General features: G+C 43.6%; 1 protein-coding gene across 1 annotated transcript in view; it reads left to right on the top strand.

Moving 5' to 3' along the window:
• The window catches only part of SLCO3A1 (solute carrier organic anion transporter family member 3A1), a 680913-nt gene that overhangs the window by 388930 nt on the left and 271232 nt on the right, over window positions 1-20751 (top strand). The window contains exons 3-4 of the mRNA XM_073568740.1: window positions 18529-18627; window positions 20203-20466. Of these exons, the coding sequence (XP_073424841.1) occupies window positions 18529-18627; window positions 20203-20466 (363 nt within the window). The remainder of the gene's footprint in view (window positions 1-18528; window positions 18628-20202; window positions 20467-20751) is intronic.

Here is a 20751-nt window from a genome sequence, read left to right on the forward strand (position 1 = left end):
CATAAATGCAGGTTTAATAGCAGTGGGGCTTTTTATGATGGTTAATCAGGAGCAAGCTTTCAACACAGTGCTTATGTGTAAATTCAGAGATATTAATTTATAGTGGTCGTATATCCATCGTTGGCTTTAATTGTCTGTGCATAAACAAGTAAGATAAGGCTACAGATGATATTGAGATTTGCAGCAAAACTGCTGTAAGAGGTCAGTCAATTTAAAGTATACCTGTCCTTTCACATAAAACCTGTAGAAAATGTGATCTTGCCGCTGTCATTCCCTCATCTTTTGGTGCACATGCCAGTATAAGATGTCTAGCAACTGTCCTGTTTCTCATGTTCTGGAACTTGGCATTCATTTCTTTTTAGTGGCTGTTTCTTTTCATCAGCTTTTTCTCAGTACTTATTTTCCCTTCAAAGCATGTACTGCTTCTGGAAATGTCCAATGGCTTGCTTTCTCTTATGGCCTCTTGTATGAAGATTGACAGACAGGAGAGCAGGAGCTGACAGACAGGAGAGCAGGAGCTGACAGACAGGAGAGCAGGAGCTGACAGACAGGAGAGCAGGAGCTGACAGACAGGAGAGCAGGAGCTGACAGACAGGAGAGCAGGAGCTGACAGACAGGAGAGCAGGAGCTGACAGACGGGAGAGCAGGAGCTGACAGACAGGAGAGCAGGAGTTGACAGACGGGAGAGCAGGAGCTGACAGACTGGAGAGCAGGAGCTGACAGACTGGAGAGCAGGAGCTGACAGACAGGAGAGCAGGAGCTGACAGACAGGAGAGCAGGAGCTGACAGACAGGAGAGCAGGAGCTGACAGACGGGAGAGCAGGAGCTGACAGACGGGAGAGCAGGAGCTGACAGACGGGAGAGCAGGAGCTGACAGACGGGAGAGCAGGAGCTGACAGACAGGAGAGCAGGAGCTGACAGACAGGAGAGCAGGAGCTGACAGACAGGAGAGCAGGAGCTGACAAAAAACCCTCCACCACCTCCTATTCTCCGGCCCAGTTTTCGTACTGCTAATGATGGATAGCACTTGGCAACCGACAGTGGACAGCGAGTTACATAAAAAAAAGATATGTAGTGGTTGAATTTTTGGGGGTTGGGGATAAAACAAAATATATAATTAAATTAATTTCTAGATTTAATATATAGAATAATATCTATCAAATATCAATATCAAGTACTGTTCTGGCAGGAATAAACGAGTGCATGTTCATGTATCTCTGACATAGACAAAAATATGGTAACTGCCAATAAGCTTTTCTAATAAATGTATGAAAAGTAAATGTGTCGCTTGATGGTTTATGTTAGCGCACCATTGTCACTCTTTGAATTAAGAGATTTTCCTTCTAACTGATGGTATACTTCTAGCATGTGTTATTACTTGCTGATCAATTGGAAACCAACTGTTGGTTCTATCCTGCCAGTTACTGGATCCAATCGAGGGGAAGTGAGAGCATAAAGGGAGACGGGTATGAGTATGCAATTTTTTCCTAAACTCCCTGTCATGCCCCAGTATTACTGGGAACATCTAACCCCTTATCATTAGGGGTAGGGTCCACTTGGGGCCTGTCCTTATGAGGACAGGAGTAATACAGAATACATTTGAATACCAGGATTGTCATGTCCGTTATCAGTGATGAGACCAAGCCATTTTTTAATGAGCACTGATTAGCACGAGCACTTTACCTTGTTTGTTTTTGTGTCTATTGTGTTGTCTTGGTTTTAATGACTGATTAAAGGTTATATTTTATGAAGTGGGGAATCCTCCAAGCTATTGATGATATTCAACCCCTGAGAGTCTTTTGTATGGTAGTAAGGATCTTACACCATAGCTAATTTTGTGCCCTAGATAGATGGAGAACCTAAGCCCTGATCCTGATCTATTATAATATCAAGGTATATTCTACCAAAACATGTATCCTTCTATTATTCTTGGGTCATCGCAGTCTGAGATTTGTTGTCCCAGATTTCTTGTGTTTGTGATACTCTGTGAGGAGATGTGAATGCTTTATGTGTCAATGAGTGGCCACTCAGTGGTTGTAATGCGAGTTGCAACCTGTCAAGGGATTAGTTAACGTAGTAAGGTAAAGTAAGGATGAATGCATCTGTACTTCATAAGCTATCATAAATGAGTGTTTTATGTCATGTTAATACAGTAGGTATGTATACAATCCAGTGAAAAACCCTAAATGAGTTATAGCTACGTCTGCCTAACTTGATAAATATACTGTCCCCAAAATTGTATTTTGTGATACATATATAAACTTTACGCTATTTTTTCTCTGCTTGTTACAATTCTGCAGGATCTTCCCTCTCATTTCCTTAGAAAAAGATTTATAGTAACTATCATAATAGACTATTCTTGCCTATGGCATAAACATTACTTATAATTACTTGTCATAATTCCACACAACGTCTACATCACAATCTAAATGATCTCTCATCTACTAGAATGCTTGTTATAATGAGTACTGACACACTGCCATTATAATAACAGCTGAAAATAGAAAATAGAGTGGGTGTCCATTTTCTAATCATTTCAGAATATTTTCTATTCCCAGGTTGAATCAAGTGCATCATCATTTGTAATGCACGTAGTTTGCATCTAATAGCTGGGTATGTCATGCCACCCAGCCAGGATTTCAAGTGAAATTGCCATGTACAGTCTGAACTGGCACTACAAATTCTTATCAAATTGGTGGGGATTAAAGCAGTTGGACCCCCATCCATAAAGTTTCTCTGTGGGAGACAACTATTGTTATTTGCACAGGTCTCAAGGTTTCTTGCCATCCAGTTTCCCACAGGAAAATTGCATCATGAGAACCCCTTCATAAATTCAAAATTCCCCACCCCCAGATTTAACAAGAAAAAAAATACATGCTCACCCCCGGGATAGGCACTGTTCCAGCAATGTCAGCTCCGTGTCTCTCGGAGGTCATGTAACATCGGCTACAGTGGGTGCTTAATATAGTAATCAGTGGCAGCTGATCGGCTGCAACCTTCACACTTCCCTCAAATGGAACATTTTTTGTCTGACAGAAGAGTGGGGTCTACATCCCCTTAGAGGCATCATAGGCAGCTGTTGTCGCATGACAAAACAGTTATCACGTGGCCACCAAGAAACACAGAACTGATATCGTAATAATGGTGATGGTCTCGGAGGTGAGTATATGTGTTTTTATTTCATCCGGGAACTTTAGCAATTAAGAGGTGTTATCCAATAGTGGATAAGGTCCATAAGCCATACTGCAGTCGAAAGTTAACCATACACTTTAGATAACGGTCCGCTATTTCTTCCAACTTTCCCATAAACAGATTCCTTTGACAGCAGTGTATCTCCATGTCAAACAAAAGGATGAGCAATTCAACTTTGTCCATTCAGATCCTTCTCTTCCCTTACATCACCTACCAGGGACTAGACTCAAGGCCCCTATATATATTAGATGGTTGGCCATTAGCCTCAGGCTACACATGTTTTGTAGGAAAATGTTGTATGATAGGCTGCAGGCCAGAGGAGTACGCTGAAACGCATTCAGGTTAGAGCATTCATTCGGACACCAGTGGTCACTTAATAATATTGGAAAATCTCACAGTGTGTAGTATTAGACCAATACAGGTGACCCTGGGTTGTCCGATGTTCTAAACGTTCCTACACAGTGAAGTCTAAATGTTTCCTTATATTATCTACCTTAGCCCCCGCAGTACTACCCTAATGAGAGGTTTCCTGTGAAGGAGCTTGGGAAGTGAAGATGGGGCTAAGGCAGAAGAGAAAAGTACTCAGGAGGATGACCGTAACATGAAGGGATATTTTCATTTACACAGATACTGTATATGTTGCTTTTGGCTATTGGAGGCTGTTACCATGTCAAATATATCTTTATACTCTGTGCCAACATTGCAACTATTTAATTCCCTGTGCTCAATAATCTTAAGGATATTATATATCATGCCTCATCCGAATGGCTCGGAGACAAATTTGTCGCTATTACTGTACTCTATAGATGGAGAAGGCTCCAGGCTCATGCACTGTTGACAGCATTTTCCTGCTATGAATATGTATGAATTTAAATCAAAAGAGCTTCATTTTATGATATTCTAATGATGCTGAAAAAGTGTTGGGATTCACAAAGGAGCTTGCATTTTAAGCAGGGCATTTGATGATTTTGCTAATGAACATTTCACTTTCATTGTATGCAGGCAAGTTGAATATAATTCAGGGTCTAAATTTTATTACATGCCTGCTCTTAATTAAATATATTTTGCTTTCTTGCATTATAGATTACAGCAAGGGCCCATCTGATGTATTTGTTTCTGATTTGTTTTCTGATGGAAAATGTAAAAAATGTATACAGTATATAGATCAGAGGGATAGATAGAGAAAAAAAATGGAACAGCACCGTATAAATGAATTCAGGGTGGAAGGCCCTCCAGACAAATATCCATTTGTATAAATAATAAAAAAAAGAAAAAAGGAGGCAGCACTCCAATAAATGATGAAAAAAAGTGGACTTTAATAGCCCATATGGTGTGGCAACATTTTGGTTGAGATAGATAGATTGATCGATAGATAGATAGAGAACTTAAATTGTGTGAGATATCATGTCTTTGTGCGACGCCCGCTAGGGCAGGGGAACTTGGTCTGGACCTTAGTCAGTTCTTCAGGGGTTTTGTCACAGCAGCGGTGACCCGGTCCGTGGCTCTGGGTGTGCAATGGAAACAAAGATAGGTTTGATGATGGTTTTGGGGAATAAACATGGGGATAAGTCGTGACACCACCCGTGGTGTTTGGCAATAATGATAAAGCTGACGCTGCAGTTCAGATCCACTGGGGCAGTTGGTGATGCAGCAGAGTTGGTACAGCTCTCCACGGATAGAGATAGGCCCCAGGCCAGTTATTGTGTACAATGTGATGATGATGGTGGTTGCAGTGCAAGGCAGGTGACACTGTAAATAAGTTGGAGGATACAGTGGAGTGCAGTCTTCACACTTTTACTTACATTTCTTCCAGTTACAGTGCCCAGCCGGGTGCTGTTTTCTCCGGGTCGGTGGTCCAGCCCGCTCCCAGGTAATTCAGAGTGCACTGTACCAGAACTCCCTTTTATGTTCCTTTCCTGGCCATCTCACTGTGCTGGCTCTCACCTCTTCTGCCCTGCACTTTCACACACTGTGTCCCAAGGCAGCAGCCTTGGATCCTGTCGGGCAACATTCTCTTAGTCCCCCTAAGTCCTATCTGGCTGCCTTTTCAGCAAATGTGTATGAAGTTGACTGTAGCACATACAGTCACTACAGCCTCCGGTTTGTTAGCTGAGTACTTGGTTTCTCCACTTGTCTGGGGCCAGTCCCCTACTGCGACCTGGTCCCTCCATTTGACTATGGTCAGCGTGGATTCGGGTGCCACGGGTGGATTCCTCACTTCCCATGCCCCTAGGACCCCTTCTTTCTCTTTTCACTCTTCTCTAGTCTAGGGACGAGCTCCTCATTCATTCAGTCCCTTCCACAAACATGACCACTCTCCACTAAAAACTGTCAGCTTTCTCTCCAGCTGTCCTACCCTTATCTACTTCCTCCCTGGCCTAAAGAGGTCTAGTGTTGGGTGCTAGTGTGTGGGTCCTGGGTAGTGCCCCCTCCTTACCCAAGAGTGGGGTACCACACCTCTGGCTGAGATGCAGTACCTCTGTGGCTACTGGACCCTCAGGGGTGCCACATTTGGACTGAGGGAGGAAGTCAGAAAACCTGAAGGAAACCCATTCAAACAGGAGAAGAACATACAAACTTGTTACAGATGGATTTGAATGTGGAAACTCAGTGGTGCAAGACTACAGTGCTAACCACTGAGCCACCATGGTGCCCTAGATAGACAGACAGACAGACAATAAAGTGTCCTGTTATCTTACAACCTAACACAGTTACTCCAAGTAGAATAATATTGTCATCACCACAAAAACAGATGAAATATAACTGAGTGTTCCTCTAATGTGCAACCCCAATTCCCAAATTGTTGGGACACTGTGAAAAGTGTAAAGAAAACAAGAATGAAAGAATTTGGAATTTTCTTCTAGTATAAAATTTTATTCTCCTCAAAGTATACAACACAAATCGTAGCTTGAAACAATTTTACATTTAATTTGAAAAATATAACTCATTTAGGAATTGATGGCAGCAATACATCTAAAATAAGTTGAGACATGGTTAAAAGAAGGCTTGAAAAGTAAGTGGTACTAATAAAAACACCTAGTGGCTCTTTTTCAACAAATTGACGTGACTGTGCATAAAAACAGCATGTGAGAGAGGCAGAGTCTCTCAGAAGCAAATATGGTCAGAGGTTCCCCAATCTGTACATAAATCTGGGGAACAATTTCAGAAAAATGTTCCTCAATATAAAATTGCAAAGGCTATGAAAATCCCATCATCTACAGTGCATAATATTAACACATTCAGAGATTCTGGAGCAATCCAAGTGCACCAGGGATAGGGCCAACAGTCAATACTGGATGTTTGTACTCAGGCGGCACTGCATTAAAAACAGGCATGAGTCAGTCATGAAAATCAGTGCTTGGGCTCAGACATAATTCCAGAAATCTTTGTCTGTGAACACAGTTCACTGTGGAATCCACAAATGCAAGCTAAAACTCTATCATGCAAAGAAGAAGCCATTTATCAACACAATCTAGAAATGCTACCTTCTTCTCTGGTTAATAGGAATCTAAAATAGAGTGAGACAAAATGGAAAACTGTTCTGTGGTAAGAATCACAATTTGAGATTCTTTATGGAAACTACGGACATTGTGTCTCTCAGACTTAAGGGTAGAGGGACCATCCAGCACACAGTTATCAGCACACAATTCAAAAGTCTGCATCTCTCATTGAATGGGACTGCATTATTGTCTGTGAAAATGGCAGCTTATACATCATGAAATGCCTTATGAATGCTAGGCCTTATATAGAGGTATTAGAACAACATATGCTCCCATACAGACAGTGTCTATTTCAGGTAAGGCCTTGCATATTTCAGCAACACAATGCTAAACCTCATACTGCATCACCACAACAGTCTGGCTTTGCAGAAGAATAATTTGGGTGATGAACAGGCCACCTGCAGTCTAATCCTTTTACCAATAGGAAACTATTGGCACATTGTGAAATTTAAAATCTAGCAAAAAAAACCCAGTACTATTGAGCAGCTAAAACTCTACACCAAACAAGTATAGGGGAATATTTCTCTCATAAAACTCCAGCAATTAATCTCCCCACTTCCCAGTCGATGCTACACAATGTTAGACTTAGCCCCATTCCAAGTTTTTAGAGATGTGGGGCTGCCATTCATTTTTAAATGAGTTCATTTTTTCAAATGGAAATTGTCTAACTTTAAGCTTTCGAGACTAACCAGGTCTTTTCATCAGACATAAAATAAATGATGCGTAGTTTTGAAAGCTTGAAATTTGTTACCATCTTTTCAGTTAGCCAAAAGGTATCTGCCAGACAGAGGTCAGCACCCCAGGGTGTTACCCACTTGCATAAAAGAGAGCAGCAAGCTATATAATGATTAGATGAATAAGCAGGCAGATTAGGGACATTCTCTTTCATACCCTACCCTCTCTGAATTTTAATTAATATTTAATAATAGTTAGTTTTTAGGCTTTCTAGTGAGGGTTAATTTGGGGTTCTCTCCAGTTTGTTAATAATAATTTATCTATCCCTCCAAAGCCTATAGATCCTTATTTTTTTATTTAATGGTCCAAAGATATATATTTTTCCTGTAACTTTCAACTTCTAATTTATATTCTATGTTCTGTTGTGAATAAAATATGGCTATAATTGATTCACAAAAAGAAGGGTTATTCCCAGCATCAAGTCACTTGATTCTGTGTTATTATTTCAACATAATTCATCAGAAAATAGGCCCGTCGGATCTCTTCTGGGTGGTGCATGCATAAAAGAACATATATTGTATCAGCAAGAGTAAGAAGAAAAACAGTACTCACCCCATCCTTCTTTCAAGATGTGGTTTTAATCCATTACATAGATGACATTAATGTTTGTGGAGGTGCAGGTGTCAGAGGAGTAAAAGCGCCAGCGAGGCGTGAAATGGCCGTAGTCCAGCAGGTCTCACTCTTCATGAAAAACTAACCTGACACCTTCACCTCCGCAAATATTAATGTCATCTATTTAATGGATTAAAATCACGTTTTGAAAGAAGGATCGAGTAGAGTTGAGCGAAACTGGTCGGTCATAGTCAAAAGTGGGCGACTTTCGCTGAAGTCGGGTTTCATGAAACGAAACCCGACCATAGCGTGAGGTCGGCCACGTGGTCAGCAACCAGAGCGCCAAAGTCACGTTTCAAAAGATGCTTCCAGCGGCCTTTTTCAGCCAATGATGGAGGATGCACACTGTGGGCAATGCGATGACATAAGCATCGGTCACCACCATCTTTGAGAAGGGCATGCAAGTGATTGGCTGGCTTTGTGTGGCGTCACACGGGCTATAAAAGGGCGTGAACGCTGACCTCCATCTTACTTATGCCAATCTTAGCATAGGGAGAGCTGCTGCTGATTCTGTAGGGAAAGCGTTAGGCAGGGAAGAAGAACCAAAAAACTGCTTTTGCTGTTAGCGCTTTCCACTTACAACACAACACTTTGTGTGCAGTGACAGGGGAGGCTCTATTTTTGTGCATCAGCTCTGTTGGTTATTAGGCTGCCTTATAAGGCTCCCTGATAGCTGCATTGCTGTTTGCACACTGCTGTGCAAACTGCTTTTTTAAAAGCAAAAATACTTTTCTTCCTCTTTTCTGCACAGTTACCAAGCGTTCATTTTTCCACCCTTTTGTGTGTGCACTGTGGAGCAGTCCTGCTTATTAGGCTGCCTGCGTCCATACTTGGACTGAGAGCATCATTGTCAGTGTCCTCATATCTCTAGTGAGATCCAAATTCTCACAAATCCTATAGACACCCTCCACCTTGTCATACACCATCCAATTTCAGACTGTTACATTGAGGTGCAATCTCTCCTGGGCCAGAGACAATAGTTCTGCGTCCTCAAATCTATAGTGAGATTCAAATTCTCACCAATCCTATAGACACCCTCCACCTTGTCATACACCATCCAATTTCAGACTGTTACATTGAGGTGTAATCGCTATGGGGCCTGAGACAATAGTTCAGCGTCCTCAAATCTCTAGTGAGATCCAAATTCTCACCAATCCTATAGACACCCTCCACCTTGTCATACACCATCCTATTTCAGCCTGTTACATTGAGGTGTAATCTCTCCTGGGCCAGAGACAATAGTTCTGCGTCCTCAAAACTATAGGGAGATTCAAAATCTCACCAATCCTATAGACACTCTCCACCTTGTCATACACCATCCAATTTCAGCCTGTTACATTGAGGTGTAATCTCTACTGGGCCTGAGACAACAGTTCAGCGTCCTCAAATCTATAGTGAGATTCAAAATCTCACCAATAGTATACACCTTCTACCTTGTTTTACAGTACCATATAGCTGGTGGTATTTTGGGCACATTTCACAACAATGAGCAAGTATGGTGGAAGATGCCATTGAAGTGGGCGGGAGTTGCCAGCTGGTCCCGATGGTGGTGGTGGTGGCTGGGCATCTGTTGGTAGTGGCAAAAGCACAATAGCACCTAAGGCAGGAGGTGTTGAGACTGTTTCATCATCTGGCTCCACAAGGCCTCGAAGGTTCCCTTTTCTGGGAGTAGGTAAACCACTTTTAAAGCCGGAGCTTCAGGAACAAGTTTTGGCTTACATTGCTAACACAGCCTCCAGCTCTCTCGCCTCCTCTTCTGAAGTTTCAAAAAATAAAAGCACTGAGTCATCATTGGAGGCTCCTGGTCAGGAACAACACCTTTCCTTGTATCCTTCACCCCTACCAAAAGTGAAGGATGTGGCAGGCCACACTACTGATTACTCCTTGGAGCTCTTTTCACATACCATGCCTTGGTTATCAAGTCAAATCGTGAATTTCCAAGTCCAAGATAAATCTGACATGGAGTGTGGGTGGCCAGCCAGGGCAGTGGGGTTAATCGGTACCGGGCCGGTGTCTCAGAGGGATGTGTCACGTTGGTGGTGATGACCCATTCCGTGGCCCTGGGCGTCCATACAAAGGGGTGAATAATGTTTATAGGTGAATGATACGTGACGCCACCTGTGGTTTCTGATCAGATTGACCCGCGCTGCAGTGTTGCTTCTCTGGGACAGATGTGGTGCAGCTAAGATGTAGAAGCCCTGCACAGGTAGGGCCGCAGTCGCAGGGCAGATGAAAGAGTTGGTAGATGGTGTGCAGTGTAGGATGTAGCAGAGCCGTGCACCAGGCGCAGGAGAAAGTTGACAGACACAGTCGTGCAGTTCCTTTACCCGTACTTTGTAAGTGCCGTCCAGGACCCAAAGTACAGATGGAGAAGGAGTTGGTCAGCCTGGAAGCAAATTTGGAATTCTCTCTCTGCAGATAGGTAGTTTGGCCTCCGTTCTAGCGCTTATCTGAGGTACTCGCAGTACTGAGTTCACTGAAGTTCCCCCTATTGACTCTCTTTTGGAACTTTCTCGTATGGCAGGCAGCCAAAGCCTTTTCCTTCTGGCTCACACACGTCGCTGCTGGGGCCTCTGAGCCTTAGTTGGGAACAGAGCATTTACAGCTGCTACTTCCTCCGGTTTCTGCTGCAGGACCATCAGTGTCCCTACAAACTCCTAGACCGGAATACCGACTATGCGCTCCAGCTAGGAGTGAGCCTTAACTCTGCTCATCCTCCAGCTCCCCTTCTCACGTCCACACACTTCCCCTTCCCTTCACAGACTGCCCTAACTTCCCACCTCCTGACCACAGAGAGCAGCTCCTCAGCAGTCAGGTTCAGAGGTCTCCCTGCTGGCCTGGAGTGGGAACTGTGTTGTGTGTTGGTTTAACTGCTAGAGAGATCCTTCGTTGCTCCCAAGCATGACATCACACTCTCTAGGAGGAAGGTAATGCCACTGTGGTGACTGTACTCCTGGGGGCGCCACAAGTGCACTGATGCCCAGCCACTGCTAGATGATTCTGCTGGTACATTGACCCAGATCACTACATTCCCCTTGCACTCTACACAGCCAGAATCTGACCCTGATGAAACTCAGGTTCCCCTTCCCGCATACTATACCACCTTACACGGTGACAAAGAGGAAGGTGCAGATGAAAGTGCAGGTTCCTTGAGCAGGTGGGGGGGCATACTCATGGGCGACGCACTGGCACAGGGCCCCTCATAGTACGCAAAAGTGTCTCTGCCGGTGGGTGACCCGCCGTCAGACACACTGCTGTACTATAAGGGGCCCTGTGCCAGTGCCGTCGCCAACAAGTGGGCCCCCCCTGCTTGCTAAGGATCACAGCACTTGCAAAGTTGAAATACTTACCTCTCCCTGCTCCACCGCCGTGATGTCTTCCACATTTCCTGACAGTGACATTCTGGTGAGAGAGCGTGATGACATCACGTCTGTACGCCCTCTGCCTAAACAGTCCAAGTGTAGTGAGATGGAAGATGCGGATGATGAGGAGTCCAGACTAGTACAGGGATTCCCTAGCGAGGAGACTTATTTAATTGTTTTCAATGTTGGGACAGCTATTTTTGGGAGCACTATACTCTGGAGAATGATATATGAGGCCCACCATACACTGGAGCATTCCAAAGGTGGACATCAGACACTGGAGCAGCATTTACAGGGCCCATTATGCACTGGAGCATTAGAAATGGGGCCCATTATATATGGAGCATTATTTGGGCCCATAACACAGTGGAGCTTCATCCATGGGGACCAACATATACTGTAGCATTATGTGGAGCTCATCATATACTGTTTCAAACATTATATGGGACCAGTGATTCTGTATGGAGAAATATATGGGCCTCATTGCTCTGTATGGCGCACAATGCGGTGGCCATAATACTGTAAGGAGTAATATACTGTCCGTTTTGGGAGCTATTGGAGAATTTAAAATGGATATCAGTCATGAGATGTAAGAAGTGAAGTATTTTTCATTGTACTATACCGCTATTTCTCTACCGTATCAGAGGATCATGAATTGTGGCATGTGTTAAAGGAGCCCAGTGACACTCTTGCCCAGGGCGCACGAAAATCTGGAGCCAGCCCTACCCCCCCCACAGCTTTAGCCAAATAACCCCCAGTTTTCAATGCCTAACTATTATTATAAAGTAAATTAAGGTTGACAAGCTTAAGTTATAAGAATTGATGTTTTTGGCATTAAAATGGGCACTGTAGGTGTGTTTCCTGTCCTCCACTCCCTGCCGACCTTGGTTCCCCATTGACTTGCATTGGGTTTCGTGTTTCAGTCGGCCTTCGACTTTTCACAATAATCGGACGATTTCGTTCGACCCGACTTTTGAGAAAGTCGGGTTTCATGAAACCTGACTCGACCCGAAAAAAGGCAAAAAGGCAAAAAGGATCGAGCGAGTGCTGTTTTTCGTGTTACTCTTGCTGATACAATATACGGCTATAATTGTTTTCCAAGTTACTGTGATCTTCTTTTCTTTACATTTTACAACATTGTCCCATCTTTTTTTAGATTTGGGTTTGCCCATTAGTGGAGCGCTAGTTATATTTCATATTGTTTTTGTGGTGATGGCAATATTATTCTACTTGAAGTAACTGTGATGGTGGATTTTAGAGTAATCTTACTATGTTTGTTATATAACTTTTTGTGGCTAACTATCAAAAAAGAGATATTAATTGTTAGGAACGGCAGAACGCACTAAATAAAAATAAATAATAAAGTGTGTTTGCCGCTCTGGGTCCCCACCGTGCAGTAGGTGTTACACCGCTGCTAGGTAATGACAGACGAGCAATATGGCGGTATAATGTGCACGGGTTAGACTTCACCCGAAGTGTGCAAAGCGGGCTCTGTTCACACACAGAGACCCTGCAACATAAACATACGAAAACGCTGAGCCTGTTAGTGTCACAGACCACAGGGAAATGCACACACAGTATCTGGTCATAGGAGCAGGACCCAAGGCAGAGGAGCTGCGTCCGTCTAGAGCTACCGTGTGTGCGGCGTCGCTACTGCAGATGCCAAGGAGGGCTGCAACTGCAGCGCGTTGTAGGGCACAGCCGCTAGTCAACAAGGCTAGGAAGCAGGCGCAATGTCAAACGCTAGAGTAGAGGTGCGGTGTGCACAGTGGCCTAAGGCTAGCCACTGACTGGCGCTGACTGCTGCACTAATTCACTATCCACATGCATAATATCAGAGGGAAGGGGTTTCAAATGAGTCAGTGACCAGAGTCATACATCCATCACCATTCACACATTTAGCTTGAAAAAGGTCATGCGCGCTTTTTATAGCCGTGCGGGACCTTCCAGATCTCCGAGATGGACCAATGAGATCTGGAGCAGGACCTGGCACATGACTCCCGATCTCCAATGGAAGATCATCTTGTGAGAATGCCCAGTAGAAGCACAGAGGAACTTAGTCTCTGGAGCGGTCTGCTTCAAGGTAATCTTCTCTGCAGTAGATAGACTGCAGGAGACTGCGGAATGTGAGGCTCTGGATTCCTGCAGAGCAGACGCAGAAACCTGACACCTAACATTACTCCCCCTCCTAGGACCCCCTCCCCTTTGAGCCTTCCAATTCACCACCTTGTGCCCATCAGAGGCATAGGCCTCAGACTCGTCCGAAGGCAAGTCAGATGTCCCGGTAGATGACATGGAAAACCGGGACACGTGGAAGGTATCAGAGGCGGCAAGATCGCCTGGTTTAAGAAGGGACACAGCGGGAGCGGCAAAACCGGCCGGAGCATAGGTTGAAGTGGAGTGCCGCGGTGTGTCGGCGGACGTTTCCACTCGTTTAAGGAGGCTATCCCGAGCACATGAGGCGCAAGCCCGAATATATTTTTTAATGTCCCAAGCCCTGTGCGGCCACCAATAAGACCCTGCCAGGAGTTTTGTGGTCTGCATGTAGCCACAGTGACCACCCGCCCTGGATGCGTGTGCCCACGCGAAAACCTTCGGCCGAAGGCGAGGGGGGACAAAGGTCTTGCCTTGCAGCACAAAATTTGGCCATTGTGGGGCCCCGTTATCCTGGGGAACAGAGTGCTGACAGTGGTAGCCGCAAGTGGAGCTTAGTGCCGGACGCGCCTCAAGACTGGCGCGAGACACCTCCATGGGCTCTGGGAGTGAACACTGGCTCGGGTGATTCCAGAGGTTCAAAGAGGTTGGGAGCTGGAGTAACCCTCCATCTTGATTGAGCATGCTCCAGCCCGCACTCCGAGAAACGGAGATCAATACGGGTGGAAATGGCATTCAGCTCCTCCAGACTTGCAGGAACCTCTCAGGTAGATAAAGCATCCTTAACATGCTCAGCTAAACCTCTCCAAAATACAGGGATGAGGGCTCTATCAGACCACTCCAGCTCGGAAGCCAGTGTCCGAAAGCGAACGGCATACTGGCTGACCAAGAGGGATCCCTGAGTTAGTGCAAGGAGCTGAAGAGAGGTATCATGCGTGACCCGTGGTCCCAGGAAAACCTGCTTGATAGATGTTAAGAACTGAGCAGCGGTCCGAACCTCAGGGTCATCACGCTACCACAGTGGCGTGGCCCACTCCAACGCCCTGCCCGACAGAAGGGAAATAATAAACCCCACCTTAGCCCATTCCGTAGGGAATCGCGCAGCCAGTAACTCCATCTGGATAGAGCACTGGCTCACGAAACCCCCTATAGGAGGCGCAATCGCCAGAAAATTTATCGGCAACGGGAGGCGGGAAACTGTCGGCGCAGGGGAGGACGTGGACATACGTGAAACCGCCTCTGCGATCGCCTGTACAGCAGCCTCTGAAGACTTCGCCGCTGAGATAACACTCTCAAGGGTAGCCAACCGTCCCTCTAGCTGGCAAATGCACTGGAGGAGTTGCTGCTGATTTGCCATTACTAGCCAGACCCTGGCGCTAGTATAATGTTAGGAACGGCGGAACGCACTAAATAAAAATAAATAATAAAGTGCGTTCGCCGCTCAGGGTCCACCGTGCAGTAGGTGTTATGCCGCTGCTAGGTAATGACAGATGAGCAATATGGCAATATAATGCGCACGGGTTAGACTTCACCCGAAGTGCGCAAAGTGGGCTCTGTTCACACACAGAGACGCCGCAACATAAACCTACGAAAACGCTGAGCCTGTTAGTGTCACAGACCACAGGGAAATGCACACACAGTATCTGGTCACAGGAGCAGGACCCAAGGCAGAGGAGCTGCGTCCATCTAGACCTACCGTGTGTGGCGTCGCTACTGCGGTCGCCAAGGAGGGCTGCAACTTCAGCGCGGTGTAGGGCACGGCCGCTAATTGACAAGGCTAGGAAGCAGGTGCAATGTTGGACGCTAGAGTAGAGGTGCGGTGTGCACAGTGGCCTAAGGCTAGCCACTGACTGGTGCTGACTGCTGCACTAATTCCCTATCCACATGCGTAATATCAGAGGGAAGGGGTTTCAAATGAGTCAGTGACCAGAGTCATGCATCCGTCACCATTCACACATTTAGCTTGAAAAGTCTATACTAGCACATGGCCGAATGGTCATACGCGCGTTTTATAGCCGTGCGGGACCTTCCAGATCTCCGAGATGGACCAATGAGATCTGGAGCACGACCTGGGCACATGACTCCCGATCTCCAATGGGAGATCGTCTCGTGAGCATGCCCAGTAGGAGCACAGAGGAACTTAGTCTCTGGAGCGGTCTGCTGCAAAGTTATCTTCTCTGCAGTAGATAGACAGCAGGAGACCGCGGTATGAGAGGCTCTGGATTCCTGCAGAGCAGACGCAGAAACATGACGCCTAACATTAATGATAGAAACTTAAAAGGTTAAAGAGAAAAAAAAAAGAAAAGCTGGCTAATCCTGTGTAACGCATCATCTGTTGTATATCATTCTGCTGTTGGAAACTGTTTTGTTGCTTTTGCTCTAAATTATTTGGGAGTTTAAATGATTATACCAGAAGGAATCTCAATGATAAAATGTTGCAGAATGGATCGTACTTTTATGATAAGTGAAACAACCTATATCGAAATGCTGGTTGCCCCACTGTTTAGGTGACCCTGTATGATGCCAGTCGATGTCAGATGGTAGTGCCACTCATTACACTAATTATCATTCAATATGCTATGTGATTTTTACCTTCCAAATGGAAGATGTTAATATTCTATCAATCATATCTTTATTATTGGTGTCTGACCTCCAATTGTATTGTGATTAATGGAATTCCGGATCTTTTGTCTAAATTCCTAATTTATCATCTACATTAACTCCTGTTTTGTGAAAGCTTGTAACTGCGTTAATAGTAAAGGAAAAAAATAGCCTGGCAAGAAAAGATGTTGAAGAATATATGTGTTGATTCCGAGTGGGGTCCTAATATGACCTTTAAAACTAAATATATTTGCTATGCACAGTCTAAATAATGTCTTCGTAGAATTGTATCTCTAGTGTGATAAATGGAACATGTCACCATGAAAATGTTGTTCAAGCTGCCAAAATAATGTTATGCAGATAGAGAAACTGAGAAGTCTGCTCATTTTAGGAATCTGCTGGGTGGCCTCACTCAAGGATTAACAGCTCACCATGTATGAAAGTGCACGGAGAGATAGCGGCCTTTCCTGATTAAAATAATAACACTGATTCTTTTACTACAAAACTAAAACTTGTATTATTTATAAACCCAAGCGGTTGATAGCTTTTATAATTATGAATGTAACACATTTCATGCTTTGATTAATTCAGGACAAATCTCCAGATTTCTATCCTGTTATCGATTCATTCAAAACTGCTAACGTTTAATATTGAAACAATAATGACACACACTGAATTGTCCCCCCAACATGTTTCACTACACCTGCCCCTTCATCAGGCCAGTCAGACTGATGTCCCATCCCCTGATGAAGCCATAGCTGTGGTGAAACAATTCTAGCGTGTTATCATTGCCTCAATAAGATATGATGTAGTTTAGGCATGAATCGATTAAAGGGAATCTGTCACCTCATTTTTACCTTATGAGATGATGCCACCACCATCAGGGGCTTATCTACAGCATTCCGATGTAACCTGAAAGATAAGAAAAATGAGTTAGATTATACTCACCCAGGGGGGTGGTCCGGTCCGATGGATGTCGCGGTCCAGTCCGGCACATCCCATCTTCTAGTGATGACATCCTCCTTCTTACTTCTGCCACGGCTCCTGCCCAGGCGTACTTTATCTGCCCTGTTAAGGGCAGAGCAGAGTACTGCAGTGCGCAGGTGCCGGGAAAGGTCAGAGAGGTCTGGCACCTGCACACTGCAGTACTTTACTCTGCCCACAACAGGGCAGATAAAGTATGTCTGCGCAGGAGCCACAGCAGAAGTAGGAAGGAGGGCATTATCGTTAGAAGATGGGAGGCGCCGGACTGGACTGCGACACCCATCGGACCGGACCCAGACCTCCCCTGGGTGAGTATAATCTAACTCGTTTTTCTTATCTTTCTGGTTACATTGGGAGCTTATCTACAGCATTACAGAATGTTGTATGCCCCTGATGGCGGTGGCCACATCTCATAGGCCAAAAATGAGGTGACAGATTCCCTTTAAAGGATGGCAATCCAGAGCATCGCCCTGAACTAATCAAAGCATAAAAGGTGATAGATTTATTTATTTTACTCCCTATATAGCACCATTAATTCCACAGTGCTTTACAGACTTTCTTATCATTCCATTTTGGCTCACAATCTAAATTCCCTATTAGTATGTCTTTGGAGTGCGGGAGGAATCTAGTGTACCTGAAGGAAACCCACGTGACCATGGGGAGAACATGCCAACACATTATAGATGTTATCCTTGTAGGGATTTGAACCCACTACCCCAGTGCTTTAAGGTTTTAGTCCTAACCACTGAGCCACCATGCTGCCCTAGATATTTCATTAATAATTACAAAACCTTCCAAGTGTTTTTGGTTTTTAATTTTGAGATTATCACTATATGTACATAATTCCCATTCTTCATGTTTTCATGTATACATAATAAACGTTAACTTTTAGAGATCTGTTAAAGAGAAGCTGTCCTGCTAGTGGGGTTTAATGCCCTTTTTGTAATTTTTCTTGCATTACTGATTCCATTCCTCTCTCATATTTTCTCTTTCTCCTCCCGGTTACTTTTGTTTTTTATATTGACAGTTTTCACTGGGAACACAAGGTGGCACCATAGTTCTCAAGAAAAGTAACTTGTATCGAAATATCATCATCCTTCTCGGTGCATGCTTTCTCTGCATTTCTCCTTGCTTTGTCTTTTGCATGTGTGTAAACACCGTTTTATGATATGATTGTCTTTATGAGCACAAAACAAAAGAAAAGCTTCCAGAAGTAAAATGTGGGCATTTTAGATCAAATTATTTTGAAAATTGGTTGTTTTTCTTGACAAAGCAGTGCGCCACATCCCAACATGTACGGTACGCGCAGAGGTTTTGTTCTTTGTGAAACAATTATGTCAACAATTTATTTTAATTATTAAAAAAGGAATCTTGTGTTTGTATTGCAGGTATCCTGTTCACCATGCTGGTATTTGGACCGGCCTGTGGGTTTATCTTGGGGTCCTTCTGCACCAAGATTTATGTTGATGCTTTACTTGCTGATACCAGTAAGTCCATTAATATTCCATAATGACAGTTATTACCTATATGTGTAGCACAAGCTCCCAGTGATATACCGTGGCTCATCGATAACATTGTTCTGATAAAGTGTCATTATGTCACACACAATTTATAAATAAATACATTCACAGTTTGATCCCATCTAGTTCTTATTACTTTCAAAACTGAGGCATTTTTAACCAATTTTAAATTTTTAGCCAAATTTCCATTTTTTTTGTTTCCATTTTTCCCCCCCTTCTTCCCAGAGCCCTAACTCTTTTATTTTTCTGTCCACATAGACATATGAGGGCTTGTTTTTAGAGAGACAAGTTGCACTTTTGAATGACACCATTACTTTTACCACATAGTGTTCTCGAAAACAAGAAACAGAATCCAAGTGCAGTGAAATTGAGAAGAAAACAAAACAATTCAACATTGTTTTTTGGGAATTACGCTGTACGTTTTGTGATAAAAATGACCATGCAATGTGATTCTCCTCATCAATACGATTACGGTGATGCTAATCATGTGCATTATTTTTATTTTAGTGGTGAAAAAAAATCAGACGTTTAAAACAAAAAAAAAAAAATTGGGGGGTTGTAGCCATTTTCCAAGATTGTAACAATTTTATTTTTCAGCCGATGGGGTGGTGCCATGGCTCTTTTTTTGCAGAGGGAAGCAAAGTTTTTATTAGTACCATTTTGGGATTGACGTGGCTCTTTGACCACTTCTTACAGCATTTTTTGTGGAATTGCAGTGACAAAAAATATGCAATTTTGACGTTCTTGAATATTTTGTTCTCACGGAGTTAACTGATCGGGTTAATTGTTTTTATATTTTAATACATTTGACTTTTCTGAACTAGGCGATACCACATATGTGTATCTTTTCTCTTGTTTAAATATCTTTATTTTCCATGTGGGTAAAGGGGGTGATTTGAATTTAAATTTATTTATTTTTTCATATTCTTTAAATCCTTATTTTTTTACTTTTTACTGTTCTTGTTAGCCCCTTTAGGGGCCTTGAAGATGCAATCATCCGATTGCTTGTGCTGTATTTAGTGATGTCACAGTATCGCTGCATATAGCAGAAATCACGGTCTCCTATGAAGCCTGGCCACAGAAAGGGTTTCAAAGGAGCTCTGTAATGACAGGTATGGGGGTCATCAGTTGACCACCAGAATAAAAACCACTTGAGTGAATCACTGAGATTTGATGTCTTCTGTACACAGCAACGCGGGAGATACTCTTGTCTTCATGATATTGTTTTATAACATTCTAAGCTGGTTTCCAAAAAACTTTGACAGGAAATCCCCTTTAAATCTGTATATAGACATGTTAGTATAAATCTGCTGTAATGCTACTAGCTAACCTAATGTAGAGCAGTGCAAGGGCTTTGTAAATGTATCCCTGTCCGAGGTGCTGAAATGTGCCTGCAGGTTCTGTTACATCATGAAAGACAGTAAAACAGTGGACCTTTATCAATTTACCTAAATGATGAATTGCGATCTATGTACAATACATATAGATTCATAGACAGTCCAAAATATGGCATTTTTAATCAGTTTTTGTGTTATGTTTTAGGTAAGCTGGAAATAACACCTGAAGATCCACGTTGGATTGGCGCATGGTGGGCTGGTTTTCTGCTTTGCGGTGCCTTACTCTTTTTCTCTTCTCTTCTGATGTTTGGATTTCCTCAGTCTCTCTCTATCTGCAAGGATAATTCTGAGGAGAGTGAGCAAACTATGCTTCCCGATCGAGAGTACGAGAGACCGAAACCGAGCAATGGTGTCCTGAGACATTCTTCTGAGTCAGGAGAAGGAATGTCCTGCTTCCAACAGCTGAGAGGTAACCACATCTAAACTTCAGATTAAGCTTTCATGTTATACTGGACTTCAGGTTTTCTTGTTAGAATAATTATTATTGTTAATAATCATGGACATATTAAAAATGATGATAATTAGCGAAAGTAGGGTCTAGTATGTCACAACACTTTTCACTCAAGTAAACCAATTTATAGACATTGTGAACTGATATATCACATAGTGGAACATTTATGTGTGGGTTTTGTAGGGTGTATTCTGTTTGAGTGGCTTTTTGGCTAGTATAATACATGGTGATTCACTCACTACT

The sequence above is a fragment of the Dendrobates tinctorius genome, unplaced genomic scaffold (genome assembly GCF_039654945.1).
Source record: "Dendrobates tinctorius isolate UK_male_01 unplaced genomic scaffold, ASM3965494v1 ptg000022l, whole genome shotgun sequence".
Taxonomy (NCBI): domain Eukaryota; kingdom Metazoa; phylum Chordata; class Amphibia; order Anura; family Dendrobatidae; genus Dendrobates; species Dendrobates tinctorius.